The sequence below is a fragment of the Diaphorina citri genome, unplaced genomic scaffold (assembly GCF_000475195.1).
Source record: "Diaphorina citri unplaced genomic scaffold, Diaci psyllid genome assembly version 1.1 scaffold234, whole genome shotgun sequence".
Taxonomy (NCBI): domain Eukaryota; kingdom Metazoa; phylum Arthropoda; class Insecta; order Hemiptera; family Psyllidae; genus Diaphorina; species Diaphorina citri.
This window is the reverse complement of record NW_007377671.1, coordinates 137,439-161,868: the sequence shown is the minus strand read 5'-3', so window position 1 is coordinate 161,868 and position 24,430 is coordinate 137,439. Positions and strand designations below refer to the sequence as shown.

The 24,430-nt window shown below is 38.8% G+C and overlaps 2 protein-coding genes across 5 annotated transcripts in view; both read right to left on the bottom strand.

Annotated features, from left to right (window-relative positions):
• LOC113466248 (isotocin-neurophysin IT 1-like) overlaps positions 1-10,374 on the bottom strand; it is a 25,553-nt gene extending 15,179 nt beyond the window's left edge. The window contains exons 1-3 of one of the 4 annotated variants that reach the window (XM_026821472.1): positions 10,305-10,374; positions 2,133-2,364; positions 1,716-1,926 (exon numbers count right to left, since the gene is read on the bottom strand). In XM_026821472.1, coding sequence (XP_026677273.1) covers positions 1,716-1,926; positions 2,133-2,303 — 382 coding nt within the window. In that variant the 5' untranslated portion in view covers positions 2,304-2,364; positions 10,305-10,374. Of the gene's footprint in view, positions 1-337; positions 549-754; positions 991-1,715; positions 1,927-2,132; positions 2,365-4,746; positions 4,831-10,304 lie in introns of those variants that run through there. The other 3 variants (XM_026821474.1, XM_026821471.1, XM_026821473.1) reach the window with 3 other exon arrangements.
• A 4,708-nt stretch (positions 10,375-15,082) lies between these two features.
• The window catches only part of LOC103506412 (FH1/FH2 domain-containing protein 3-like), a gene marked incomplete at its 5' end in the record, with an annotated part of 39,462 nt that continues 30,114 nt past the window's right edge, over positions 15,083-24,430 (bottom strand). Inside the window, one exon of the mRNA XM_026821468.1 lies at positions 15,083-15,380. Within this exon, the coding sequence (XP_026677269.1) occupies positions 15,083-15,380 (298 nt within the window). The remainder of the gene's footprint in view (positions 15,381-24,430) is intronic.

The window sequence follows — 24,430 nt, the reverse complement described above, 5'->3', positions numbered from 1 at the left end:
ATAGGTAGTTAAAAAAAAAAAAAAAAAACTATCGATAGTTTTTTTTTTATTACATATTTTCCTTGTTTCTAAAGGTCTTATCCCCCAAAAAGACCTAACCTAACCATAATTATTCTCAATAATTATTTCATTTTTATTTTATTATTATAAATTTATTTATTTTGAGATTTCGACTGCCACTTGGAGCAAGATGTCCAATAAAATTATCCTAACAAGTAGGTCCTCGGACCTGATTCATCTTTGACTTCCAGCTACTCAGTTTCATGTAGACCTGACAGGTACACCTGATATTCTGATAGTGAATGGCTAGCCTGAGAAAACATCAGTGGTAACTTACCGTACATGTTACAGCACTTGAGTGTATTCAAATCGCAAGCCAGTCCCTTTGATAGACACAGGGCATATTCCTCCATTACTTCCCGACTAGAACCACAGGTCTTGTAGTCTACGCCACATTTTGAGCCTGGGTCACCCTCACTTCTTGACGGGTCGCAACAGAGGGGGCCCACACACACCCCCTCGGCACCCCACGCATTGCACGATATAATCTGGAATGGAAGAAAAACACAACCCCGGCCCCAATTTGTGACTTTCGATAGAAATGGACAATAAAAATAAAAGGAATTTTAATTGCGTTAAGCATAAATGCTTTCACAAATGTCGTTCGAAACCGCGGCCTAGCGCTTACAAGGCAGACGCACTACCAACTAACCTAACTAGGCTGGCTAAACTTCGTTCAGCGAAAGTCACTTACGTTTCTGTCGTTCCAGAGCTTGGCCCTCTTCTGGTGAGATTGCCGTCGCTCCTCCAGTGCCATCAGGGCAGACCGCTTTCCACCTGTCGGACAATTGTTGATTAGACAGCACCAGGTGGACCCGAAGAAGTACCACCCCACTAGACAAACCACTAGTAGACGCGAGATCATGGCTGAGACGGGGTTTCTACGGGTGTGATGGAGTTGGTTTCAAGACTATATCTAAGCGGTTGTACCTGTAAAGTTGGTTGGATATTGGGATGTATGGAAAAGGAATACTTCACTTTTTTGGATACTACCATTAGTTAAAATGGACCTTCACAAAGTTATACCGAGTAGGTGTGAAAAAAAGCAGAGCGTTTTATCCCTAAGGACTTCTCAAATAGATGAGTTGCTCCCGAGGGCATTTCATTTTGTGAGTTTTTTTTATGCCTTTCGAAATCAAGGACTGACGTAAAAAGGTCAGAGATGGGATTTGTTTATGTTTGAATGTTTCGTGTACTCAGTGGTCATGCGCTCGCATGATAATCAGGAGGTCGCGGGTTCGAATCCCATACGGTGCTTGGAATTTTACGTTCAATTAGGTATTTTCCGGGATTTCTATTAGGTTAGGTCTTTTTGGGGGATAAGACCTTTAGAAACAAGGAAAATATGTAATAAAAAAAAAACTATCGATAGTTTTTTTTTTTATTACATATTTTCCTTGTTTCTAAAGGTCTTATCCCCCAGAAAGACCTAACCTAACCATAATTTATTATTCTCAATAATTATTTCATTTTTATTTTATTATTATAAATTTATTTATTTTGAGATTTCGACTGCCACTTGGAGCAAGATGTCCAATTATCCTAACAAGTAGGTAGGTCCTCGGACCTGATTCATCTTTGACTTCCAGCTACTCAGTTTCAGGTAGACCTGACAGGTACGCCTGATAGTGAATGGCTAGCCAGTGGTAACTTACCGTACATGTTACAGCACTTTAGTGTATTCAAATCGCAAGCCAGTCCCTTTGATAGACACAGGGCATATTCCTCCATTACTTCCCGGCTAGAACCACAGGTCTTGTAGTCTACGCCACATTTTGAGCCTGGGTCACCCTCACTTCTTGACGGGTCGCAACAGAGGGGGCCCACACACACCCCCTCGGCACCCCACGCATTGCACGATATAATCTGGAATGGAACAAAAACACAACCCCGGTCCCAATTTATGACTTTCGATAGAAATGGACAATAAAAATAAGAGGAAGAGAAAATGCGTTAAGCATAAATGCTTTCACAAATGTCGTTCGAACCCGCGGCCTAGCGCTTACAAGGCAGACGCACTACCAACTAAGCTAACTAGGCTGGCTAAACTTCGTTCAGCGAAAGCCACTTACCTTTCTGTCGTTCCAGAGCTTGGCCCGCTTCTGGTGAGATTGCCGTCGCTCCTCCAGTGCCATCAGGGCAGACCGCTTTCCACCTGCCGGACAGTTGTTGATTAGACAGCACCAGGTGGGCCCGAAGAAGTACCACCCCACTAGACAAACCACTAGTAGACGCGAGATCATGGCTGAGGGTTTCTACGGGTGTGATGGAGTTGGTTTCAAGACTAGTTCTGAGCGGTTGTACCTGTAAAGTTGGTTGGATATTGGGATTAATGGAAAACGAATATGACTTCACTTTTTCGAATACTACCCAATAGTTAAAATAGACCTTGTCATAAAATCTAACATTTTAGGGTTGTGGGCGGTCGTTTCCATTTGTCCAGAGAATGTAGATTTTAAGATAAGAATACCAAATGTCGAACCTTATGGAAAATGGATCATACTTTACCCCTCTATATCCTTTGTGAGTGGTTTTTACCTTTAAAAAAGTTTTGATACAGGGAATTGTAACTGGTAAGATCTTATCGTTCCGAAAGCGAAGAGAGAAGGAAGACAGAATAGGATATAAGAGAAAGCCAGCCGTTCCGAGAATGAAGCTTATTTATCTGTTTAGGTAAAATCCGTCCCGGGTGGGTATCGAACCCGCAACCTAGTAATTACAAGGCAGACGCGCTACCCTCCAAACTAACCAGGCTATTCAAAGTTTAGAATGGAAGGTTACTGAAAGGTTGGTCTGCTTTTCCTATGTCCCCACAAGAGGAGACACTACTCATTACTTCATTATGGGACAATAAAAATTTATCTCAACAAATTTAAAAGAACACTTTTCCCGAAAAGTTCAAATCCAGTTAGGTGTTCATCTTCTAAAAATCCAAAGCAATATTTTCAACTTTCTTTTACCACCTCGTTCTATGGAAACTTTTTTTCTCAGCTAAACTTTGGGGTAAAAACTCACAAAAACCAATAAAAAACTGGCAAAATCTGAGCACAAAAACAGAGAAAGCGCGCTGTTTACAAGTCGGGAGGGGAATGGTCAACAAATTTAAAAGAACACTTTTCCCGAAAAGTTCAAATCCAGTTAGGTGTTCATCTTCTAAAAATCCAAAGCAATATTCTCAACTTTCTTTTACCACCTCGTTCTGTGGAAACTTTTTTTCTCAGCTAAACTTTGGGGCAGGAAAACTTATGTTTGTATTCTCGAGAAACACCAGAAACACCCGGTTGATTTTCGGATGCCGTGAACAGGGAGCCGTAGGAACGGGGAACTTTATTTCCATTTGTTCCAGGAGCCTCCCCCACAATGCGAGACACAGGCCGAGGGCTAAGGGCCGAGCAGTGGGCCCGGTTCTGCGGCCGCTACGTGTGTGCTGACGTCATCGAGAAGTTGGCTCGTAACAAGCTCCTCGAGCGGTCAACACACGTGGGTAAGTGGGGCTCCGAGACAGACCTTATGCCTCACCTCGTGAACGGAAAGCTCCAGCCGCCCTCCATCAGCTTCTACCAGACCCAATGTCACTCTGGCGGTCTCAAGAGCAAACTGAAGAAAGCGTTCCGAACGTCCTCCAACCCTCTCTCCAACGATTCAGCCTTCTCTCTGGTGACACAACTCACATCAGCCGCCCTGTGTGCGAGCTCCCCCGTCCTGCCGGGACAAACGCCGCGATCGATGCTAGAAATGATTTGGGCTTCACCCCTCTCATGAAGGCTGCTATCCAAGGCCGAACCAAGTGTGCCAAATTATTACTAGTCGCAGGTAAGTTTGAAAAAGTGCCAAATATAAAAATCTTCGGCACATTAAACTCAAGCAGCCTGAGTGAGGCTGGGAACGGACAGAGGTCACCCAACCGAATAGCAACCACGCGTAACGTTGCTCTATGGTGAACCATCAGGAATTGGTGCATTTTGCTGTTTCTGGCAGATAGTGTGTCACCCAGTAAAACTTTGGTGTCTACTTGAAGTCCCTGTGAATATTAGACGAAGTAGAAAATTAGAAAGTTACCCAGTTTTAGAAGAAAAGAAAATTAACAAGTTTAAAAACTTTTTCCATTTGCCCTCATTGTCTCTTTTGTCGGGAATAATAGTGGGTATCACACTAGGCTTGCGCGCAGGAGGTCCGGGTTCGATTCCCGGCGGGGCCGAGGTTTTTTTCGGCTCTGTGCTTGGAGTTTAGAGTGTACTCAGCCTCGTGAGGACAACTGAGTAGCTACTTTAATCGAGTAGCGACCAGGGCCAGCATTACCACATTACCAGTGTAAAAAGATTATTGAAATTATGGAAATTGATTGCAAAGGAGGCACTTAGTACTGTTGTGATATCCACTAAAGTAGTGAAAAAGCTCTGCTTTACCACAAAGAATTTGAGATTTGATTTGATTCACAAAGTTACCGAGTCTTCAATTAAGTGGTTGGATAAATCCCAACCAGAAACCACAATCCTTTATCGGGTAGGATACAGTCGGTTTAAGAACGGCTCTCAAGCGGTGAAGTGAAACTGGCAAGAGGGAAATAGAGTTCTGTTGGTTTAAGTAAACACTGTTTGTAAGCGGCGAACTGGTAGTAAGCTATAAATATGTATGTAGTCAGCAGGACGGACAAGTAAGTAGGTAGGCCCTAGGCAAGTATCTTACTTTTCCGCGCACTGGTTTATCACTTGAGTCCAAATGACTCCGACTCTAACCTCGATTGGACTCACTTGAGCTCTTGAATCCAAGTGACATACGAAGTCAAGAGAGCGACTTTATATCTTCTACTTTTGATTCAATAGGTAAGATACATAGGTATCTGTACGTTACTTTTGGAAGTGTGCGTACATTTTCATTTGAGGACGTGTTCTGAGGATAATCTCATCAGTGGAAGATGGTCCTACATCGGTTTTGGCGGTAGGTACTACACTGAGAAAAAAACTAGGGTGCCAGCAGCCCAATCGAGTGACTGGGTTCCGAAACTCTAATATTGAACTCTATATCGGGCAATTCGACACTATAAATTAGCATTTCAACACCCTAAATCAGGGGAAGTAAACTAATAATAGAGTTCGACCAAAATATCTTTTGTCGCGGAGATTTGATTGTGTCCGTGTCTGAGAAATCTCATGGTGTTAGAAGGATGTGAGGGTTTAAAACTCCTTGGAAGGCTAGAAACAATAGGTACCTCTTTTAATTTTTCTCCTTTTTTTTCAAATGAAGAAGCCGTCTCGGAGCTGCATTGCATTACTTCGAGACGGTATATTCTTTTAGAAACAATACCTAGGCTCCTTTCCCTGTTCAAAAAAGTGTAGCTAGTCTTTGAAGAGGACCCACCTTTTGGTATGCCAGTTCATTTTTCCACCTCTGGGTATTTGATAGAGGTGGAAGAACACGTCACTGATAAAATCGGATGTGCCAACACATTTTTTTTTTTTTGCTACAGCGACTACAACTATACCTACATAGATATAGTGTCACAGAATGACATCTTGACTTGGAAACCAAAATCGGAAAGACGTACATTTAAGAAGGATCTTAACACACACAACACACAATTGAAGGATCTCAGCACAGTTGAAGGATCTCAACACAATTGAAGGATCTTAACACAATTGAAAGATAAGTAGGTAGGTACTTACTAGGTACATATCTAACAATGTATTACCTAGAGTTCTAGACCTTTTGAAAGGGTTTGACGTTGAAAATCCCGCAGTAAGTAGGTACCTCTACCTACTTATCTACATACCTAAGTATAATAGAGAGAGAGGTGCTTTTTCTTTTCAAGCAGAGAGAACCCTTTGAAACCTGGCTAGGCTGGTTAGGATTAGCTGTTCTTCTCCCTATTTATAGTCCCACAGACAGACGCTAGTCTCTGTTTAACGTCCCCTAGCTAAACTTCAGGTTGTGTGATTTACTTTCAGGAAGATATGCCTCTCGCTTGTAGGATGAGATCCAGACAGATACTACAACGGAAACGAAATCTACTCAATAATACACCAGCCACTCCCACGACACCAAATGACATTCCGTGGAGCGAAGAGGAGAAATTGAATCTTCTTAAAGGTATAGGAGAAAACGTATTTAGTACATATGTTCCTGTCATTCTATGTAATCCGGCATTCTGTGTAATGCCTGGGTATTCTATAGAAAGCCTAAATTGACCAGGCCATTCGGGAAATTATTCCCATTTCACACTTTCCCTAGGCATTTTATAGGATGCCAAACAATGTTTCAGGCAAATCATAGAATAATTTGAAACGCGCGATTACAGAATCAGTCGTAATGGTTCGGGTAGGCTCGGGAGAAACGAAGAGATCATATTACCATCGATTTAATTATAAACTTTGCCTAAAAACGCTAAGCATTCTGTAGAATACCTAGGTATTCTGTATAATTCCGGTATTGTACAGATTGCCGGTAACACAGACATTGTCTTTGTATTTGTAGCTCCTGCCTTGGTAACTCAGAGCTCAAACCTGGTAGGTAATTGGGAGGTAGCGAGTTCAAATCCAAGGCATAGAATGTTTATGCATCTTCAAAATCTAAATAATCTAAATATTTTTCGTGTTGTTTAATTGCGTTCGTCTATTTTGGCACAAAGAAACAGCTCTTTCTTTCTCACACAATGGGGATGAACTACTGTCCCTCCTCCTCCTTCTTCTTCTTCTCCTTTTCCCCCTCGTTCTCCTCTTTCTCGTTCTCCTCCTCTTTCTGCTTCTCCCCTTCTTCTTCTCCTCCACCTCCTCTTCTTCCTCCTTCTTCTTCTCCCCCCTTGCTCTCCTCCTTCTCCTCCTCTTTCTACTTCTCCCCCTTCTTCTTCTTCTCCACCTCCTCTTCCTCCTCCTTCTTCTTCTCCCCCGTTGCTCTCCTCCTTCTCCTCTTCTCCTTCTTTGTGAGACTGAGAGGGTATTATGTTAGGTCTTATTTTCCATTGTCTGTCTTTGCTTTGCTCTCACGCATAGAAATAAATCTGAAGCATGGGTGTGGGTATCTACCGTATCTATTACCAACCTGTCGTACGTAAATACGTACGTACCTACTTAACTACATCTTCCTTCCAGTTTCAAGTTTCTTACTTTAGTCGGTTTTAGCACCTACTTTTAGTACTTTTTAGCCGGTTCAGCGGTTAGGTGGTATAAATAGATATAGATCTGTCCCAGGACAGGTTTCAACACGACGTTCTTCACTTTTGGGCGTCCTCCTTCATTTGTTCAAACGTTCTTCCATTCAGCACATCTCTCAGCATTCCAAACCTCTTTCTTCCTATTGATCTCTTTCCTCTCAGCAGTCTCAGCTCTCCTTCCATGATTCTTCTCTGCAGACAATCTCTTCTCAGGATGTGACCCAGATGTGGTTAGGTGGTAGGTAGGTAATACTTTTTATACCTATGTAGGTATAAAAAAAATAATAATAAAAAAAAATCGGGGTCCACTTTGCTTTCTTATTTTATTTGTGACTAAAATTGGACCAGGTTCATCATTTTCAGTAGCGACTAGTAAAGACTGAAGAATCTAAATAATTATGATGCACCAGTGCTATTGTATAATAGGTACCACCCGAAAATCTCTACTTCATTACACCCCCCAAAAAAGTTCAAAATATTGGGGTATACCTAAAAAACTGATTACACAAAATTCAACTGATTGGCCATAAGGAGTACGAAAATGAGCTGACTGACCACGGCAATATGCAAAACGGCGGTTTACATCGTTTGGCGAAAGAAAATTTCGGAAAAGTCGTACCATTTTCCAGTAGTACAGGAAAAACTATCACTTTCGGGATCAGAAAACTCAACTGATTGGCAATAAGGAGTACGAAAATTAGCTGACTGACCTCTAGGCAATATGCAAAACAGCGGTTTACATCGTTTGGTGAAAGAAAATTTCGAAAAAGTCGTACCATTTTCCAGTAGTACAGGAATCGTACTCCTTATTGCCAATCAGTTGAGTTTTATGATCCCGAAAGTGGTTTTTCCTGTACTACTGGAAAATGGTATGACTTTTCCGAAATTTTCTTTTGCCAAACGATGTAAACCGCCGTTTTGCATATGGCCTTATGGTCAGTCAGCTAATTTTCGCACTCCAGGCCAATCAGTTGAGTTTTTTGTAATCAGTTTTTTAGGTATACCCAAAATATTGCTTCATAAATTTGGCTTCACTTTTGAAACACGTACACATTTTTCCGCTCCTTCCCAACCTCCTTGAAAGATGACGTCATCACTTTATGCCCCGCGAAAATTTTGAATTTTTATAATTTCATTATTTCAACATTTTCTACAAAATAGTGAAAAGTGAGCAGTGAATCAGTGAACTCTACACTCTACTGACTCTACTTGTTTTCCTGTGGATATGTTGGTTTTGTGATATTGACAATCTTTCATTTAAGTGGCTCTTGATGCTGTTCTTGCAGAGATCCTGGTCTTCTTGATAGTAGTGGGCTCTTGAAAATTGCAAGATGTTGAGGATCCGAACCCCAAAAAATCTCAATGAAGGAACGGTGAGTCCTGAAGCAATAATGTCAAAGAACTGGTTAATTTGTCCTTAACAGGTTAGTGAGTTGTGGGTATCAATAACTTGCTTTTTAAATTGCAACAGCCTGTTAGCTTGACAGCCCTGTTAAGCTCATACTAATAAAATGGTTCAAATACAATGTTAAAAAAATGTTAAAAAAAAAAAAAAAAAAATCAAATGGAACCTAACAGGCTGTTAGTTAACAGGGCTGTTAAAAGCTGAAAAAATATTGGTGATTCTCAATTCTAGAAAAATCATGTTCCTTTTCTTCTGATTTTTCATGTAGCATTAAATACTTACATGTAGCATTAAATACTTTTTTCTTACTTTTCCAGCTCTCTGATGAACCTTCTTGCAGTAAGGACACAGAACAAATCTTTGACAAAAATGAATCTAATATATTGCATGGTTTATTATCTGAGAAACCACAGAAGGCTGAACCAATTGTTGTCACTAATAATGATGACTTCCTGATGACATTTTGTTATGATGTAAGTATGATAGTTTTAGAAAGACAAGTGTAGGTGATACAGGTAGGTATAGGACTTTAGTTTGGCTAGAGGTGCATGTGCATGAACAATATATTGGTTCCGAGTTTAAAACCACAAAGTGTACCTTGTTATTTTGTTCCTCCACAACTCAAAACAGTTATCTCCGTTTGTTTGATTGCAAAAATATTGCATACAGTAAAAAAAAAGTTAATTTTGGAACCCCTTAAGCCTTTGGGCCCCCTTGGTTCTATATTTTTCTTTTTCTTTTTTTTTTTTCTTTTTCTTTGTCTATTACTTAGGTATCTACCTATTTAATTTATTTCAGGATGAGGGTACGAGTGAATCCATGCACAATCTTGAACCAAGCTCAACTTCTCCATCACAATCTGATGATCATGTTTTCAAAGTACCCTATCCTGTTACCAGAAGTGATCAAAACACATCACTAACCAACAATGCTAACTCGTACCCTGTTAAAGAAGAAGTTGAATTTGTGAGTATGAATAAAAAGTGTACTTTCAAAGGCCCATATTTATGAATAATATACAGGCTCTCAAGTCACACTTAAGCTTCAAATTATCTTGAAGGGTAGCACATCTGCTTTGTAAGTGCTGGGTCATGGGTTCAATTCTTGCCTAGGGTGGATTTTATCCTGAATTCTCAAAGTTACCGAGTAGCCTCCGTGGCCAAGTGGGTATCACTCTAGGCTTGCACGCAGGAGGTCCGGGTTCGATTCCCGGCGGGGCCGAGGTTTTTTTCGGCTCTGTCTTTGGAGTTCGGAGTGCACTCAGCCTCGTGAGGACAATTGAGTAGCTACTTTAATCGAGTAGCGACCAGGGGCTGCATTACCAGTGTAAAAAGATTATTGAAATATTATGGAAATTGATTGCAAAGGAGGCACTTAGTAATGTTGTGATATCCACTAAAGTTGTGAAAAAGCTCTGCTTTACCACAAAGAATTTGAGATTTGATTTGATTTGATTCACAAAGTTACCGAGTCTTCAATTAAGTGATTGGATATATCCCAACCAGAAACCACAATCCTTTATCGGGTAGGACAGTCGGTTTAAAAGCGGCGAAGTGAAACTGGCAAGATAGAAATACAGTTGGTTTAAGTAAACACTGTTTGTAAGCGGCAAACTGGTAGTAAGCTATATGTATTTGTATGTAGTCAGCAGGACGGACAAGTAAGTAGGTAGGCCCTAGGCAAGTATCTTACTTTTCCACGCACTTGTTTATCACTTGGGTCCAAATGACTCCCACTCTAACCTCGATTTGACTCACTTGAGTACTTGAATCCAAGTGACATACGAAGTCAAGAGAGCGACTTTATATCTTCGACTTTTGATTCAATAGGTAAGATACATAGGTATCTGTACGTTACTTTTTGGAAGTGTGCGTACATTTTCATTTGAGGACGTGTTCTGAGGATAATCTCATCAGTGGAGGATGATCCTACATCGGTTTTGGCGGTACTACACTGAGAAAAAAACTAGGGTGCCAGCAGCCCAATCGAGTGACTGGGTTCCGGAACTCTAATGTTGAACTCTATATCGGGCAATTCGACACCATAAATTAGCATTTCAACACCCTAAATCAGGGGAAGTAAACTAATAATAGAGTTCGATCAAAATATCTTTTGACGCGGAGATTTGATTGTCTCCGTGTCTGAGAAATCTCATGGTGTTAGAAGGATGTGAGGGTTTAAAACTCCTTGGAAGGCCAGAAACACAATACCTCTTTTAATTTTTCTCCTTTTTTTCAAATGAAGATATGAAGAAGCCGTCTCGGAGCTGCATTGCATTACTTCGAGACGGTATTCTTTTAGAAACAATACCTATTAGGCTCCTTTCCCTGTTCAAAAAAGTGTAGATAGTCTTTGAGGAGGACCCACCTTTTGGTATGCCAGTTCATTTTTCCACCTCCATTTGATAGAGGTGGAAAAACACGTCACTGATAAAATCGGATGTGCCAACACACATTTTTTTTTTTTTTGCTACAGCGACTACACCTACATCTAGATAGGTATAGTGTCACAGAATGACATCTTGACTTGGAAACCAAAATCGGAAACACGTACATTTAAGAAGGATCTTAACACACACAACACACAATTGAAGGATCTCAACACAATAAAATTGAAGGATGTTAACACAATTGAAAGATAAGTAGGTAGGTACTTACTAAGTATATATCTAACAATGTATTACCTAGAGTTCTAGTTTAAGCTCATACTAATAAAATGGTTCTGTAAAATACATTGTTAAATAAATATTTTAAAAAAAATAATAATAATAAAAATAAAATAAAATGGAATCTAACAGGCTGTTAGTTAACAGGGCTGTTAAGAGCTAAAAAAATATTGGTGATTCTCAATTCAAGAAAAATTATATTCCTTTTTTTCTGGTTTTTCACGTAGCATTAAATACTTTTCTTCTTACTTTTCCAGTTCTCTGATGAACCTTCTTGCAGTAAGGACGCAAAACAAATCTTTGGTGAAAATGAATCTAATATATTACATGGTTTATTATCTGAGAAACCACAGAAGGCTGAACCAATCGTTGTCACTAATAATGATGACTTCCTGATGACATTTTGTTATGATGTAAGTATGATAGTTTTAAAAAGACAAGTGTAGGTGATACAGGTAGGTATAGGGCTTTAGTTTGGCTAGGTGCAGGTACATGAACAATATATCGGTTCCGAGTTTAAAACCACAAATTGTACCTTGGTATTTTGTTCCTCCACAACTCAAAACAGTTATCTCCGTTTGTTTGATTGCAAAAATATTGCATACAGTAAAAAAAAAGTTAATTTTGTAGATTTTGGGATCCCTTAAGCCTTTGGGATCCCTTGGTTCTATTATTATTATTATTATTATGAGGTTTGACAGGGAGAACTGTAACTGCTAAGGTCTTATCGCCCCGAAATCGAAGAGAGAAGGAAGACAGGATAAGAGAAAGCAAGCCCTTCCGAGGACGAACATTACCCTTTCAGGATAAAATCCGCCCCGGGCGGGAATCGAACCTGCAGCCTGGCGCTTACAAGGCAGACGCTCTACGAACTAAGCTAACTAGGCTGGCGATTAATGTTTGAAAAAAAGTTTGTCATTCAAAATGTGTTTTCAGTTACATTGCGCGTCGTGCATCCGATGCCACGCGCGACGTAGCGGTCACTTTCCGCCGCAATCGTCTCAAACCGGAGACATCTCTGTTCAGCTCGGACGAAGATTTCCAATGGTGGACCACGTTCCTGGGTGACATTGAGTATGCTTTGGAACCAGAATATCTAACCGAGCGGAGCGAACTGGTTCAGAGCATACACACCAGGGCGGCTTTGGGACATGTTTTCCTGAACAGATGGGGTCTGTTCTCAGAAGAGATTTTTTTTTTTTTTTATATATATATAGGTACTTATATGTTCTAAGTAATTTATGTATAATGTATATGGAACAATAAATAAATTATCCAAAATTATCCAAATTATGACCTTAGCAGTTAGTGCTAGTTCCCATTCTTTTTTTTTTTTCTTTTTCTTTGTCTATTACTTAGGTATCTACCTATTTAATTTATTTCAGGATGAGGGTACGAGTGAATCCATGAACAATCTTGAACCAAGCTCAACTTCTCCATCACAATCTGATGATCATGTTTTCAAAGTACCCTATCCTGTCACCAGAAGTGATCAAAATACATCACTAACCAACAATGCTAACTCGTACCCTGTTAAAGAAGAAGATGAATTTGTGAGTATGAATAAAAAGTGTACTTTCAAAGGTCCATATTTATGAATAATGTACAGGCTCTCAAATTGCACTTAGGTGTCAATTCACCAGCCTAATTATCTTGAAGGGTAGTACATCTGCTTTGTAAGTGCTGGGTCATGGGTTCAATTCTTGCCTTGGGTGGATTTTATCCTGAACTGATGAGATCTGTTCTTGGAAAAGCTGGCTTTCTCCTATCCTATCTTTCTTCTCTCTTTGCTTTTGGGACAATATAACCTTAGCAGTTAGTGTTAGTTCCCCCTATAAAAACCTCTTGAATAAATAAATAAACAGCAAAAACCATTATAAATGTTAGTGGTGTATGGGTTACCTAGTGCAGTGAATGGATCTGGTAGTGCAGTGAATGGATCTGGAGTTTGGTTGTTCAAGTTTAAGTCAAGTCATAAAAGTACCTAGGAAAATAAAACCCCAGTTTATTTTTACTTACACTTTGATAATTTATCTCAAGACATAATGTATCTAGGTAAATACCAGGGAAAACCAACCTGTCGATTTGTATCTAAGTAATTACCAGGGACCACCAACCCATCAATCATGATCTACCGGAAGCTTGCAATAGGTTTTCTGGTAGCTCGCAGCTTCCACACAGTCACACAAGTTGAGAGCATCTCTTATGGGAGCCAAAAATTTACATCATTACATAAAATTTTTTCAATGTCTTCCCTATATTTTTTTTTTTTTTTTTTTTTTTTTTTTAATAAACGATTTCATTTACTTTCCGTGTTTAACGAAACAATGTAAAGTTTTCATTCAATAATAAAAAAAAAAACATGTTTTCTTTCTACACTTATTTATTTATTTATTTTTTGATCTTTCTTCTAATATTTACAAATATTTGTAGGATAAATACTGTATGAATTTGCAAATAAATTTACAATATACACCTTTTCTTTGCATGTCTAGCAAATTACTCATAGCTGAACACAGCCGAAACTCCCAAGGAAAATACTTGATTCATAAAACATTTAAATAAATTTACGTTAAATTTCATTCGTTTTTCTCATAAAAAAAGGGTTTCAACGCCTTTATTATTTCGAGACTTTTTTTTTTTAAATTTCAAAACATTTATAGTGGATTTCACCAATGACTTAATCAGAGATTTTACTAATTGGAGATTTTTTAAATCATCCAAAAGGGATATTTTAATAATTTAAAAAGGAGTTTTTAATGATCCAAAAAGGAGTTTTTAGTGATTCAAAAAGGAGGAGTTTTTTTTAACTCCTGTTTGGATCATTAAAAACTCCTTTTTGGATTATTAAAAATCCCCCTAGTCAAATCTCTCATTAAGTCATGGTGCAATCCACCATTAGTGTCTAATGTTCTTTTATGCTGTCAGTCCCGTTCTGAGAGTTCTTCGCACTGGAAAAATAAAATCAAATGATGAGTTTTATTAGATTTAAGATCAAATGATCGTTTATTAGATTTAAAATCAAATGGTCAATTATTAGATTTACAATCGTTTGATTTTAAGACCCTAATTTAATATTTAGAGAAATGGAATCCAGGATAAATGAGACTTCTAGTAAGTCCTTGAATTTTTTTTCCCCAAACTTGATGGGACAAATACACATAAAATATTTGGGACATTTTCACTGGACAAATACAAAAGCAGCTTGAAAACTAACACAGTAACGTTTTGGCTTGAACTCTGCGACACACAAATTCCACCTTTGGCTCATTCAATGGGGTCGAAAAATAGACAAGGTCCTATTGTTTTCAATAGTCTACAAAAAATGTGTGTAAAAAAAAAATAGTCACATTTCTTTTAAAATATATACAAATAGTTTGTAAGTCGATACAAAAACAGATGAAACATAAAATATCTCAAACTTCATTAAAGCAGACAATTTCAATCGTGAAAAAATCGACTAACCAAGGTCTTACTGCCCTGAAAGCGAAGAGAGAAGAAAGACAGGATAGGAGAAAGCCAGCCGTTCCCGGAACAAACATTATCCGTTCATGCCGCGGGCGGGAATCGAACCAGAGGCCTAGCGCTTATTAAGCAGACGCGCTACCAATCAAGCTAACTAAGCTGGCTCCTACTTAAGAATAGAATATACCCTCCTTATACTGCCAGAATGAGACTGAAAAGTCCCTGTACTCCAGCAGTCTTAACAAGGTCTTATGTATTTGATACAGAATAGGTGTAAACTTTATAAACGTTAGTACACACTTGGGATTTCACCTGCCTTTTTTAACTTGCCAGGTGAGTTTTACGGAGCAAAGTTCAAAGTCACTCTTACCTCCGTGATCATCTTGCCGCGAGTCTTGTTTCGTTCGCGGTGGCTCGCCTTCTTCTCGCGCGTCTGAATCACTCTCTCGCGCGTGGTGCGATACTCGAGCGCGAACTCGGATATGATACGCGCCAGGTCTTGGGGTTTGGTGAGCGGGACCCGATGTAGCGGTACGCCTAGCCAGAGACAGAAGCGGTGGAAACGGTGTAGGACGCGGCGGTGAACGATGCTCAATACGATGATACGTTGCGCGGTGTCGCTGAGGAACTCGGACATTCTGGCGAGAGAAGAAGCAGGGTTGAAATCTATTATTTTTTAAGGTTTTTAGTCCGTCCTTCCTTTATTATTACAATAGTAATAAAAAGGTATAAGGGACGGACTATTGTATTCGCTTCGGTGTCTGTCACTCGCATAAAATTTATCTAGGTGAAATAATCGGGGAACGATGTTTGTGACAAGCATTTAAATATGCTTAACACAATTAAAATTCCTTTTCCTAGTGCTAGTTCCCCCTATAAAAACCTCTTGAATAAATAAATAAACCATAAAAACTATTATTAATGTTAGTGGTGTATGGGCTACCTAGTACAGTGAATGGAGCTGGAGTTTGGTCATTCAAGTTCAAGTCAAGTCATGGAATATAGGAAAGTGAATTAATTGGGGTACCTAGGAAAGTAAAACCCCAGTTTATTTTTACTTTCATTTTGATAAGTTATCTCAAGACATAATGTATCTAGGTAAATACCAGGGAAAACCAACCTGTCGATTTGCATCTAAGTAATTACCAGGGAACACCAACCCATCAATCATGATCTACCGGAAGCTTGCAATAGGTTCTCTGGTAGCTTGCAGACAGTCATACAAGTTGAGAGCATCTCTTATGGGAGCCAAAAATTTACATCATTACATGAAAGGTTGGTGACCAGTGACCTAAACTAAGCAACACATATTATTTCATTTATTTATTGTTTTTGCAGTTTGAAACGATTCTACCCGATGACAATGAATTAGATGAAGATCCTGATGATATTGTCATTTCTCAAGATACAACACCTCCAGCAGTAAGTTAAATGTTTTATTACTTACACAGTAGAAATTCAAGCATTTTTATTTAAGATTGGCCTTGATGAAAATCGATTTTTAGCAAAATAGTTTGAAAGTTTTGATTTCCATTAAGAAGTACTGTAAGTAAACTGCCCGAACTTGGGACACTATGTTATTTTGGAATAAAATTCCCTCGCATGCGGTAAGTAAGTAAGTTGATGAAATTTTCTTCTTTTTATTTTTCAGAAAAGTAGAACGAGACGCAAGTCCGGCCTTCCTAGAAAACCAAGATGTTTAAAAGTAAGTTGATACATGGATACTATGATTAAATATTTTTTCTTTTTTTTTTTTTTTTTTTTTTTTTTAATAATGATTTCATTTACTTTCCGTGTTTAACTAAACAATGTGAAGTTTTCATTCACTAATAAAAAGAAAACTATGTTTTTATGTACAAATATTTGTAGGATAAATACTGTATGAATATGCAAATAAATTTACAATAATATTGTAAATGTATATTATACACCTTGTCTTTGCATGTCTAGCAAATTACTCATAGCTGAACACAAGCGAAACTCCGAAGGAAAATGCACATATCTACCTACTTTTTGAAAAATTTCGCCTGCGGCGCTGAAAATTTTAAGTTCGATCAGCCCAAACTGGGGGCCCCGCGCCTTGAAACTGCCCCGGGCCCCGCGGGGGGCTAATCCGGCCCTGAGAGAGAGAGAGGATTACCATGAATAATTGAATAGATTGCGTTCGTCTATTTTGGCACAAAGAAACAGCTCTTTCTTTCTCACACAATGGGGATGAACTACTGTCCCTCCTCCTCCTTCTTCTTCTCCTTCTCCCCCTCGTTCTCCTCCTCTTTCTTCTTCTCCTTCTCCTCCTCTTTCTGCTTCTCCTCCTTCTTCTTCTCCACCTCCTCTTCTTCCTCCTTCTTCTTCTCCCCCTTGCTCTCCTTGTTCTCCTCTTCTCCTTCTTTGTGAGACTGAGAGGGTATTATGCTAGGTCTTATTTTCCATTGTTGTCTGTCCTTTGCTCTCACGCATAGAAATAAATTTAATCTGAAGCATGGGTGTGGGTATCTACCGTATCTATTACCAACCTGTCGTACGTATAAATACGTACGTATTAGGTACTTAACTACCTCTTCCTTCCAACTATAAGTTTCTTACAGTCAGTAACTTTAGTCGGTTTTAGCACCTACTTTTAGTAGTTTTAGTACCTACTTCTTAGCCGATTCAGTGGTTAGGTGGTCGGTAATACCTACTTTTAATAGATACCTATGTAGGTACCTATTAAAAAAAAATCGGGGTTCACTTTGCTTTCTTATTTTATTTGTGACTAAAATTGGACCAGGTTCATCATTTTCAGTAGCAACTAGTAAAGACTGAAGAATCTAAATATGATGCACCAGTGCTATTGTTTAATAGGTACCACCCGAAAATCTCTACTTCATTACACCCCCAAAAAAAGTTCAAAATATTGCTTCATAAATTTGGCTTCACTTTTGCAACACGTACGCATTTTTCCACTCCTGCGAACTTTGTCCTAAAACAAGGTTCGTTCTTGGAACGGCTGGCTTTCTCCTATCTTCCTTGTCTCTTCGATTTTGGGATGATGAGACCTTCGCTGTTACAGTTCCCTTGGTGTTGCATCATATCAGGTTGTTGTTGTTGTAGCGGCTTTAACTATAGCCGAAAGGTGATGACAAAATAAAGAAAATACATCTGCTATCAGCCGTACACCAGGGTGATGGTCTCTAGCCATGTTTAATTGGCTCGTCCTGAACCGCAGTCAACCATCGCGAGGTGCTTTTTCTTTTCAAGCAGAGAGAACCCTTTGAAACCTGGCTAGGCTGGTTAGGATTAGCTGTTCTTCTCCCTATTTATAGTCTCACAGACAGACGCTAGTCTACTCTCTGTTTAACGTCCCCTAGCTAAACTTCAGATTGTGTGATTTACTTTCAGGAAGATATGCCTCTCGCCTGTAGGATGAGATCCAGACAGATACTACAACGGAAACGTAGTCTACTCAATAATACACCAGCCACTCCCACGACACCAAATGACATTCCGTGGAGCGAAGAGGAGAAATTGAACCTTCTTAAAGGTATGTACGTACATAGTACATATGTTCCCGTCATTCTATGTAATCCGGCATTTTGTGTAATACCTGGCTATTCTATAGAAAGCCTAAATTGACCAGGCCATTCGGGAAATTATTCCCATTTCACTCTTTCCCTAGGCATTTTATAGGATGTCAAACAATGTTTCAGGCAAATTATAAAATAACTTGAAACGCGCGATTACAGAATCAATCGTAATGGTTCGGGTAGGCTCGGGAGAAACGAAGAGATCATATTAGCATCGATTTAATTATAAACTTTGCCTTAAAACGCTAAGCATTCTGTAGAATACCTAGGTATTCTGTATAATTCCGGTATTGTATAGATTGCCGGTAACACAGACATTGTCTTTGTAGCTCCTGCCTTGGTAACTCAGAGCTCAAACCTGGTAGGTAATTGGTAATTAGCGAGTTCAAATCCCAAGGCATAGAATATTTATGCATCTTCTAAATCTAAATAATCTAAATATTTTTCGTGTTGTTTGATACTTTTTAAATATTGTAATATAAAACTGTAGTTCCAACTATGAATCGGTTCATAATAAATTAAATGGGTGCATCACATTTCCACATGGTTTTAGTTCGAGAACTTTGTTTGATTTTACAATGTATATAATGTCAATTTAACCATTTATGGGTCAAATTTTGTAACTAACTTTTGAGGCTCTTTAACTCCGCCAAATGACTCGTAAATTGGTACACATAATTTCCCATTTTGGGCCCTATTTAAATAGGATTGAGAGGAAGAAAACAAGTTTCTGGTGATGTTTTCAAGTAGGTACAACTTGAAACAAATGAGCGGGATGATTGTGTGACGTAAGTTAAACTCAGGTTTCAATTCAGCCTTTCTTCAGATTTTATTTAAAACTGTAAGATTACATTTAACGTACCTAGTTACTTTTGTTGATAGTCTCTGGGTCTTTCAACTAAAGACGAAACCATTCCTTTCTGTGGGTAAGGTAACATTTCCTTCCAAATGTTCATTACAACAATCACAATAGGATTCGTGAAGCTTAGCGTACCTATGGGACCCTTGCTTTGGTCCCACCACCTAAGCCTCTAGGGAGGCTTTTGGCGTGTGGTACTAAGCAGATAGTCTCCGTCTAGGAATTAGGAACCATATTGTAAACATCATGATCATCGTGTGAACGTACTTCTTTCATTGCCGTTTTTGTCCTTCTTTGAATGTAAACGGTGCCTATAAACCTCGATACTCGAGAGCAAAATGCAAAGCTAATTTTCCATTATGAAACAATAGGGAAAGTCCTTGAGTGTATTATTTTTCCTTTCCGTTTATATTATTGTTGATTGCTACACATTTATTTTTTTTTTCCCCCTCGGAGGGGAGAAAACACCGTACCATGAAGTACCAGAGTAGAGGAGGGAGAGGGGAGGTAGAATGGTGAGTGGGAGGGGGAGGGATATGAATTGTAACAAAAATCAAGATCAGTTTACAGAAAAAGTATCAGTTTCTCCCTCCTCCCGTTCTTCTCTCTCTCTCTCTCTCTCTCTCTCTCTCTCTCTCCTCTCCCTCGAGATCTCAATAAAATTATGAGAAATTATATCATAGGGAATCTTCTTTCTTTATTATCATCTACAAACCTATAAAAAATAATCCGGCCAAGATTTACACAAGATTTTTTTTAATATCAAAAAAACTATTCTGTCTGAAATGATATTAAAGTAATGGTAGGTACTAAAAAAGTATTAAGTTACTCGAGGATGTTAACAGGTGCGAAATGTAAAGTGCCTTTCCTATTAGGATGATAATCTGGGGATATGATGGCATTGATGGTAATTAGCAAGAGGTGGAACTCAATCCTGAAGGTTTAAACTCGATTTTCTTGTACTGCATGTGATCATGGTGGAAATTATGGAGATAGGTGATATTAGGACTGATAGGTGTTTGGAATTATGGAGACATGGGAAATTATGAAGATAGGTACCTTTTGACAGGGAGATTTTGATCCATAAGTGCTGAGCTTTTCGTACCCAGATGACAGCATAAACATAAGTAAAACCATGTAGATAAATATAAGTATGTATTTGAGGTGAAATTCTATATCCAGCAATCCGATATGTACACAGGGGGACCCAGGCGGGTCCTCAAAGAAGTATAGTCCCTGAGAATGCTTGGAGCTTGTCCGAACACGGTCTCCGAGTGTTCTCAAAGGCTCACAGTCGCTCACACTTTAACGCGAGATTGGTGACCCGGGACTTAACTCGCTAGTCGCTACCCAAGAAAAGCGGCAATTGTTTTTGGAATCAATACCCAAGGTATTTCGTCTTTTACGGAATAGGTACTCAACCTCACCGGGAATTCAGCTCTACTAGCTATGATGGGTTATATTCTTTCCCCCCAGGAGGGAGCAATCGCGGAATGTTATTTCGCAAAATAATCCGCTTTCCCAAAATATTCTGTTCTTCAAGAGAAAGAAATACCCCAAATTTTGTCCCAGACTTAAAAAATAAATCCTAAAGGTTTTCAGAAACCCATCAAAGGAGTAAGTACAGAAAAAAATAGTTGGATATAAAAAATAAATCATGAACAAACTGAAGAAATAATGAAGTCCTACAAAGAATAAAAGGATTGAGTTTAAAAAAATACTCTTCACATCTTTATAATGCACTTCAAAATTAACAATAGCAGAAATAATCTTCGATTCTATCCTTTAATCACAATGAAAACATTTTATCCTTTCTGTCAGGGAAAGCAAATCCTTTCAGACGCATATTAATAAAATCGTATGCCTGTTTGAAATCAATAAGAGCGGAAAATTAGTTGTGTTTGGCGTTATGCACGAACACAGACCCTATTCCAAGTCGGGTAAAAACGAAGGAAAAAAATGTAGCAGAATCGACAACCCCTATGTATAACTTTCCTTTGAGTAATCCTCTAGAGATTTGGAGTTTTTTTCTTCAAAGGAAAAACAGTTTCAAGAGGGTTGCCACGTTGCAATTGACGGGGAGAAGGACGTGAATTAAAACCGTAAACACCTCATTCAAAAGAACGTTGCTGCAAATGGAAGTTTTGAAGATGTTAAGCCCAAATAAAAATTAATTCGTGTAAGTCTATACTTACATTATATGTACTTACCATCTTACCATTATTTGTGACTAAGCTGTTTGTCAACTTTTTTTTACAATGTGGAAAGTATTTTTTGTCATCTCCCTCTTCTTTTGTTGATTTCCAATTATTGGTATTATTACATTCGTAGAATAAATAAAATAAAGTATATGAAACAATCAGTTGAATCAGTTATGTCTTTAAGAATCAGTAGTCCTGTCTTCGCCTCATGAATGAATTGGGTCCTTTTATTCGAGGACCGCGTCTTAGCTCTTTTATCCTGGACAATGCGTTGGGTGGCTCAGGTATATGGAACACTTTGGGGGAAGTTATATAGTTTCATTTAGTTGTAGTCCGTGTTTCTCCCAACAATCCTGCGACAATGGAACATCTAGAAAATCTAGATAATAAGATCACCTATTAATACGCCTCAGACGTAGCCGTTTCTAAAGGTGTGATCAAAACAATTCAGATCAACAGATGAAAGATAACCAAGTAACCACTCGTATACTATGGTTTATTCATCAAAGAAGGAGTATACCACAGTCTAGAATGCGACATTGAATTCACTCAATCCTTACAAATACGAGACCTGATGTTAAGCAAAGTCCAGCATGGTTTGAATCTAGACGAGCGGTATTGAACACGTAAGGTAGGAAATTCAAGGATGCACTCAGCATTTTAAGGATAACTGAGGCTGGTTGAAAGTCCAGCGAAAAAGGCAAGGTACCAGCAGTTTTCCCAAGTAAAAGCCTAAAAGGAATGTTGGAACCTTAGATAAAATTAAGTTGATAGACTGTAGAAAAGTTTGATATTCTGATAATGTTCTGAGTTCTACAATATGTTGTGTGGATGAAAGTACGAGAGAGAGAGAGAGAGAATAGAAGAGAAGAGAGAGAAAAGGAAGAGAGAGCAATAAATGTCCTAGGTTTAGATAGTGGTAAAATTTACACATCCACTAAAAAGATTCACTCGAACCACCAACCTCCGAATCCAGAATCCACTGTTTACTGCGCTGCTAGGGTTGATTAGTAGATTCGTACTGCTAATTTACTAATTTGTTACCTATGTAGTAGCTACAGATTCACTCGAACCACCAACCTCCGAATCCAGAATCCACTGTTTACTGCGCTACTAGGGTTGATTAGTAGATTCGTACTGGTAATTTACTAATTTGTTACCTATGTAGTAGCTACTTACTTACCCATCAGTATGGACAGTCTACACAGGAATATCCATACTGATGATGTGGGCAGTAAATTAAGATTCTTGGAGTAATTAATCTCGGTACAAACAAGATCTTATTAGAGTGTTATGACTTTGGCATCTCTACGAATACAACTTAAATCATTACTCGTCCAAAAGATCTTTATTAATGATCCTTTGATTTTCCTGATGAAATCCACACAGCTCAAATTACCTTTACAGGTAGGTACATCCGTACATAGGCACCTAATTGAGCATTGAGTAATGATGATCTATGATGGTTGTTTTCAAAATTTCAAACGGATAATGAGAAAAGTAACTCTGTTCAATGTTCCCAGACTAGATAGGTAGTTACCCTTTTTTGGAGAAAGCCGGAAGAAGCTACTTTTCGGCATCTTGAGTGCTGAATTTACTTGTTATCAAAATTGAAGGAGCAACATATTGGGTATCTTTCGATAGGTACTTATGGCTGCAGAACTTCTGGGTCTTTTGTGTTTGTTTTAAGCCTAAAATCCACCTGTCTATGTGAGAAACACTTCAAGTTATACCTGTTACCCTTTTTTGGAGAAAGCCGGAAGAAGCTACTTTTCGGCATCTTGAGTGCTGAATTTACTTGTTATCAAAATTGAAGGAGCAACCTATTGGGTATCTTTCGATAGGTACTTATGGCTGCAGAGCTTCTGGGTCTTTTGTGTTTGTTGTAAGCCTAAAATCCACCTGTCTATGTGAGAAACACTTCAAGTTATACCTAGATAAGTTCTGCTTGATAGAAATTATTTTGTTTTTCAGCAATAAAATGACCTCTTTTTCAATATTTTCAGTTAAAGCAGTTCAAAAGGCTGGGTACTTTTGATATGGGAAAGGTGGGTACTTTTGATATGGGATATGGGTACCCATAACTACATATTAGCTCCCAAATTATATTATTACTAGTTTTCATGTTGCTTCAAAGCATCTTTGTCCAATGAGTTCCAAAATTTCAAATTGAATCCCGCCTTGTTTCTGTTGGTACCTATTTGGTTACAATGATATTAGCTTGACTATAATGTCTATTGTTTTTCATCGGGGACTCTTCTGGTAATCATGTGTCTAGGAGTTTCGGAGGTCTTGCTTCGAATCTCTTCGGTGTACAAAATAAATAACTTTAATAATAATTTATTTGAGGATTTGATCACACAATAATGGAGCTTTATTAAGGGTTGGGTGACAAAGAATGCCGGGACTCTTCTGGTAATCATGTGTCTAGGAGTTTCGGAGGTCTTGCTTCGAATCTCTTCAGTGTACAAAATAAATAACTTTAATAATAATTTATTTGAGGATTTGATCACACAATAATGGAGCTTTATTAAGGGTCGCAGGGTGACAAAGAATGCCTCAAGATGTTGAATGCACCAATTCTCAAAATAGGTGAATGAGAACTTTGTGAGTTTGACCACACGTAATGGAGTTCGAAGGGTTAGGTGGAAGAGAAAGCCTCGGGTGTTAAATTAATGCACCCAGTGTTCGACGGACTATTGACGTTAAAGCAAAGTAGGATTGGATGTGGTATCTGAATGAGTGACCATCTGGCCGGTCCGGTACTTCTGGGGCTTTTCCGGACCCAATTAAAGTTTTGTGAGAGCCATTACAGGGTTAATGTGAGGACGCCGCGCCGAAGGTTTTGAAGCTTGTCACCGAATGACCCGCGAACATAATCGCGAAATTCGCGAACAAAATCGCCAAATCCGCGAACATAATCGCGAAATCCGCGAACATAATCGCCAAATCCGCAAACAAAATTGCCAAATCCGCGAACATAATCGTGAAATCCGCGAACATAATCGCGAAATCCGCGAACAAAATCGCGAAATCCGCGAACAAAATCGCGAAATCCGCGAACA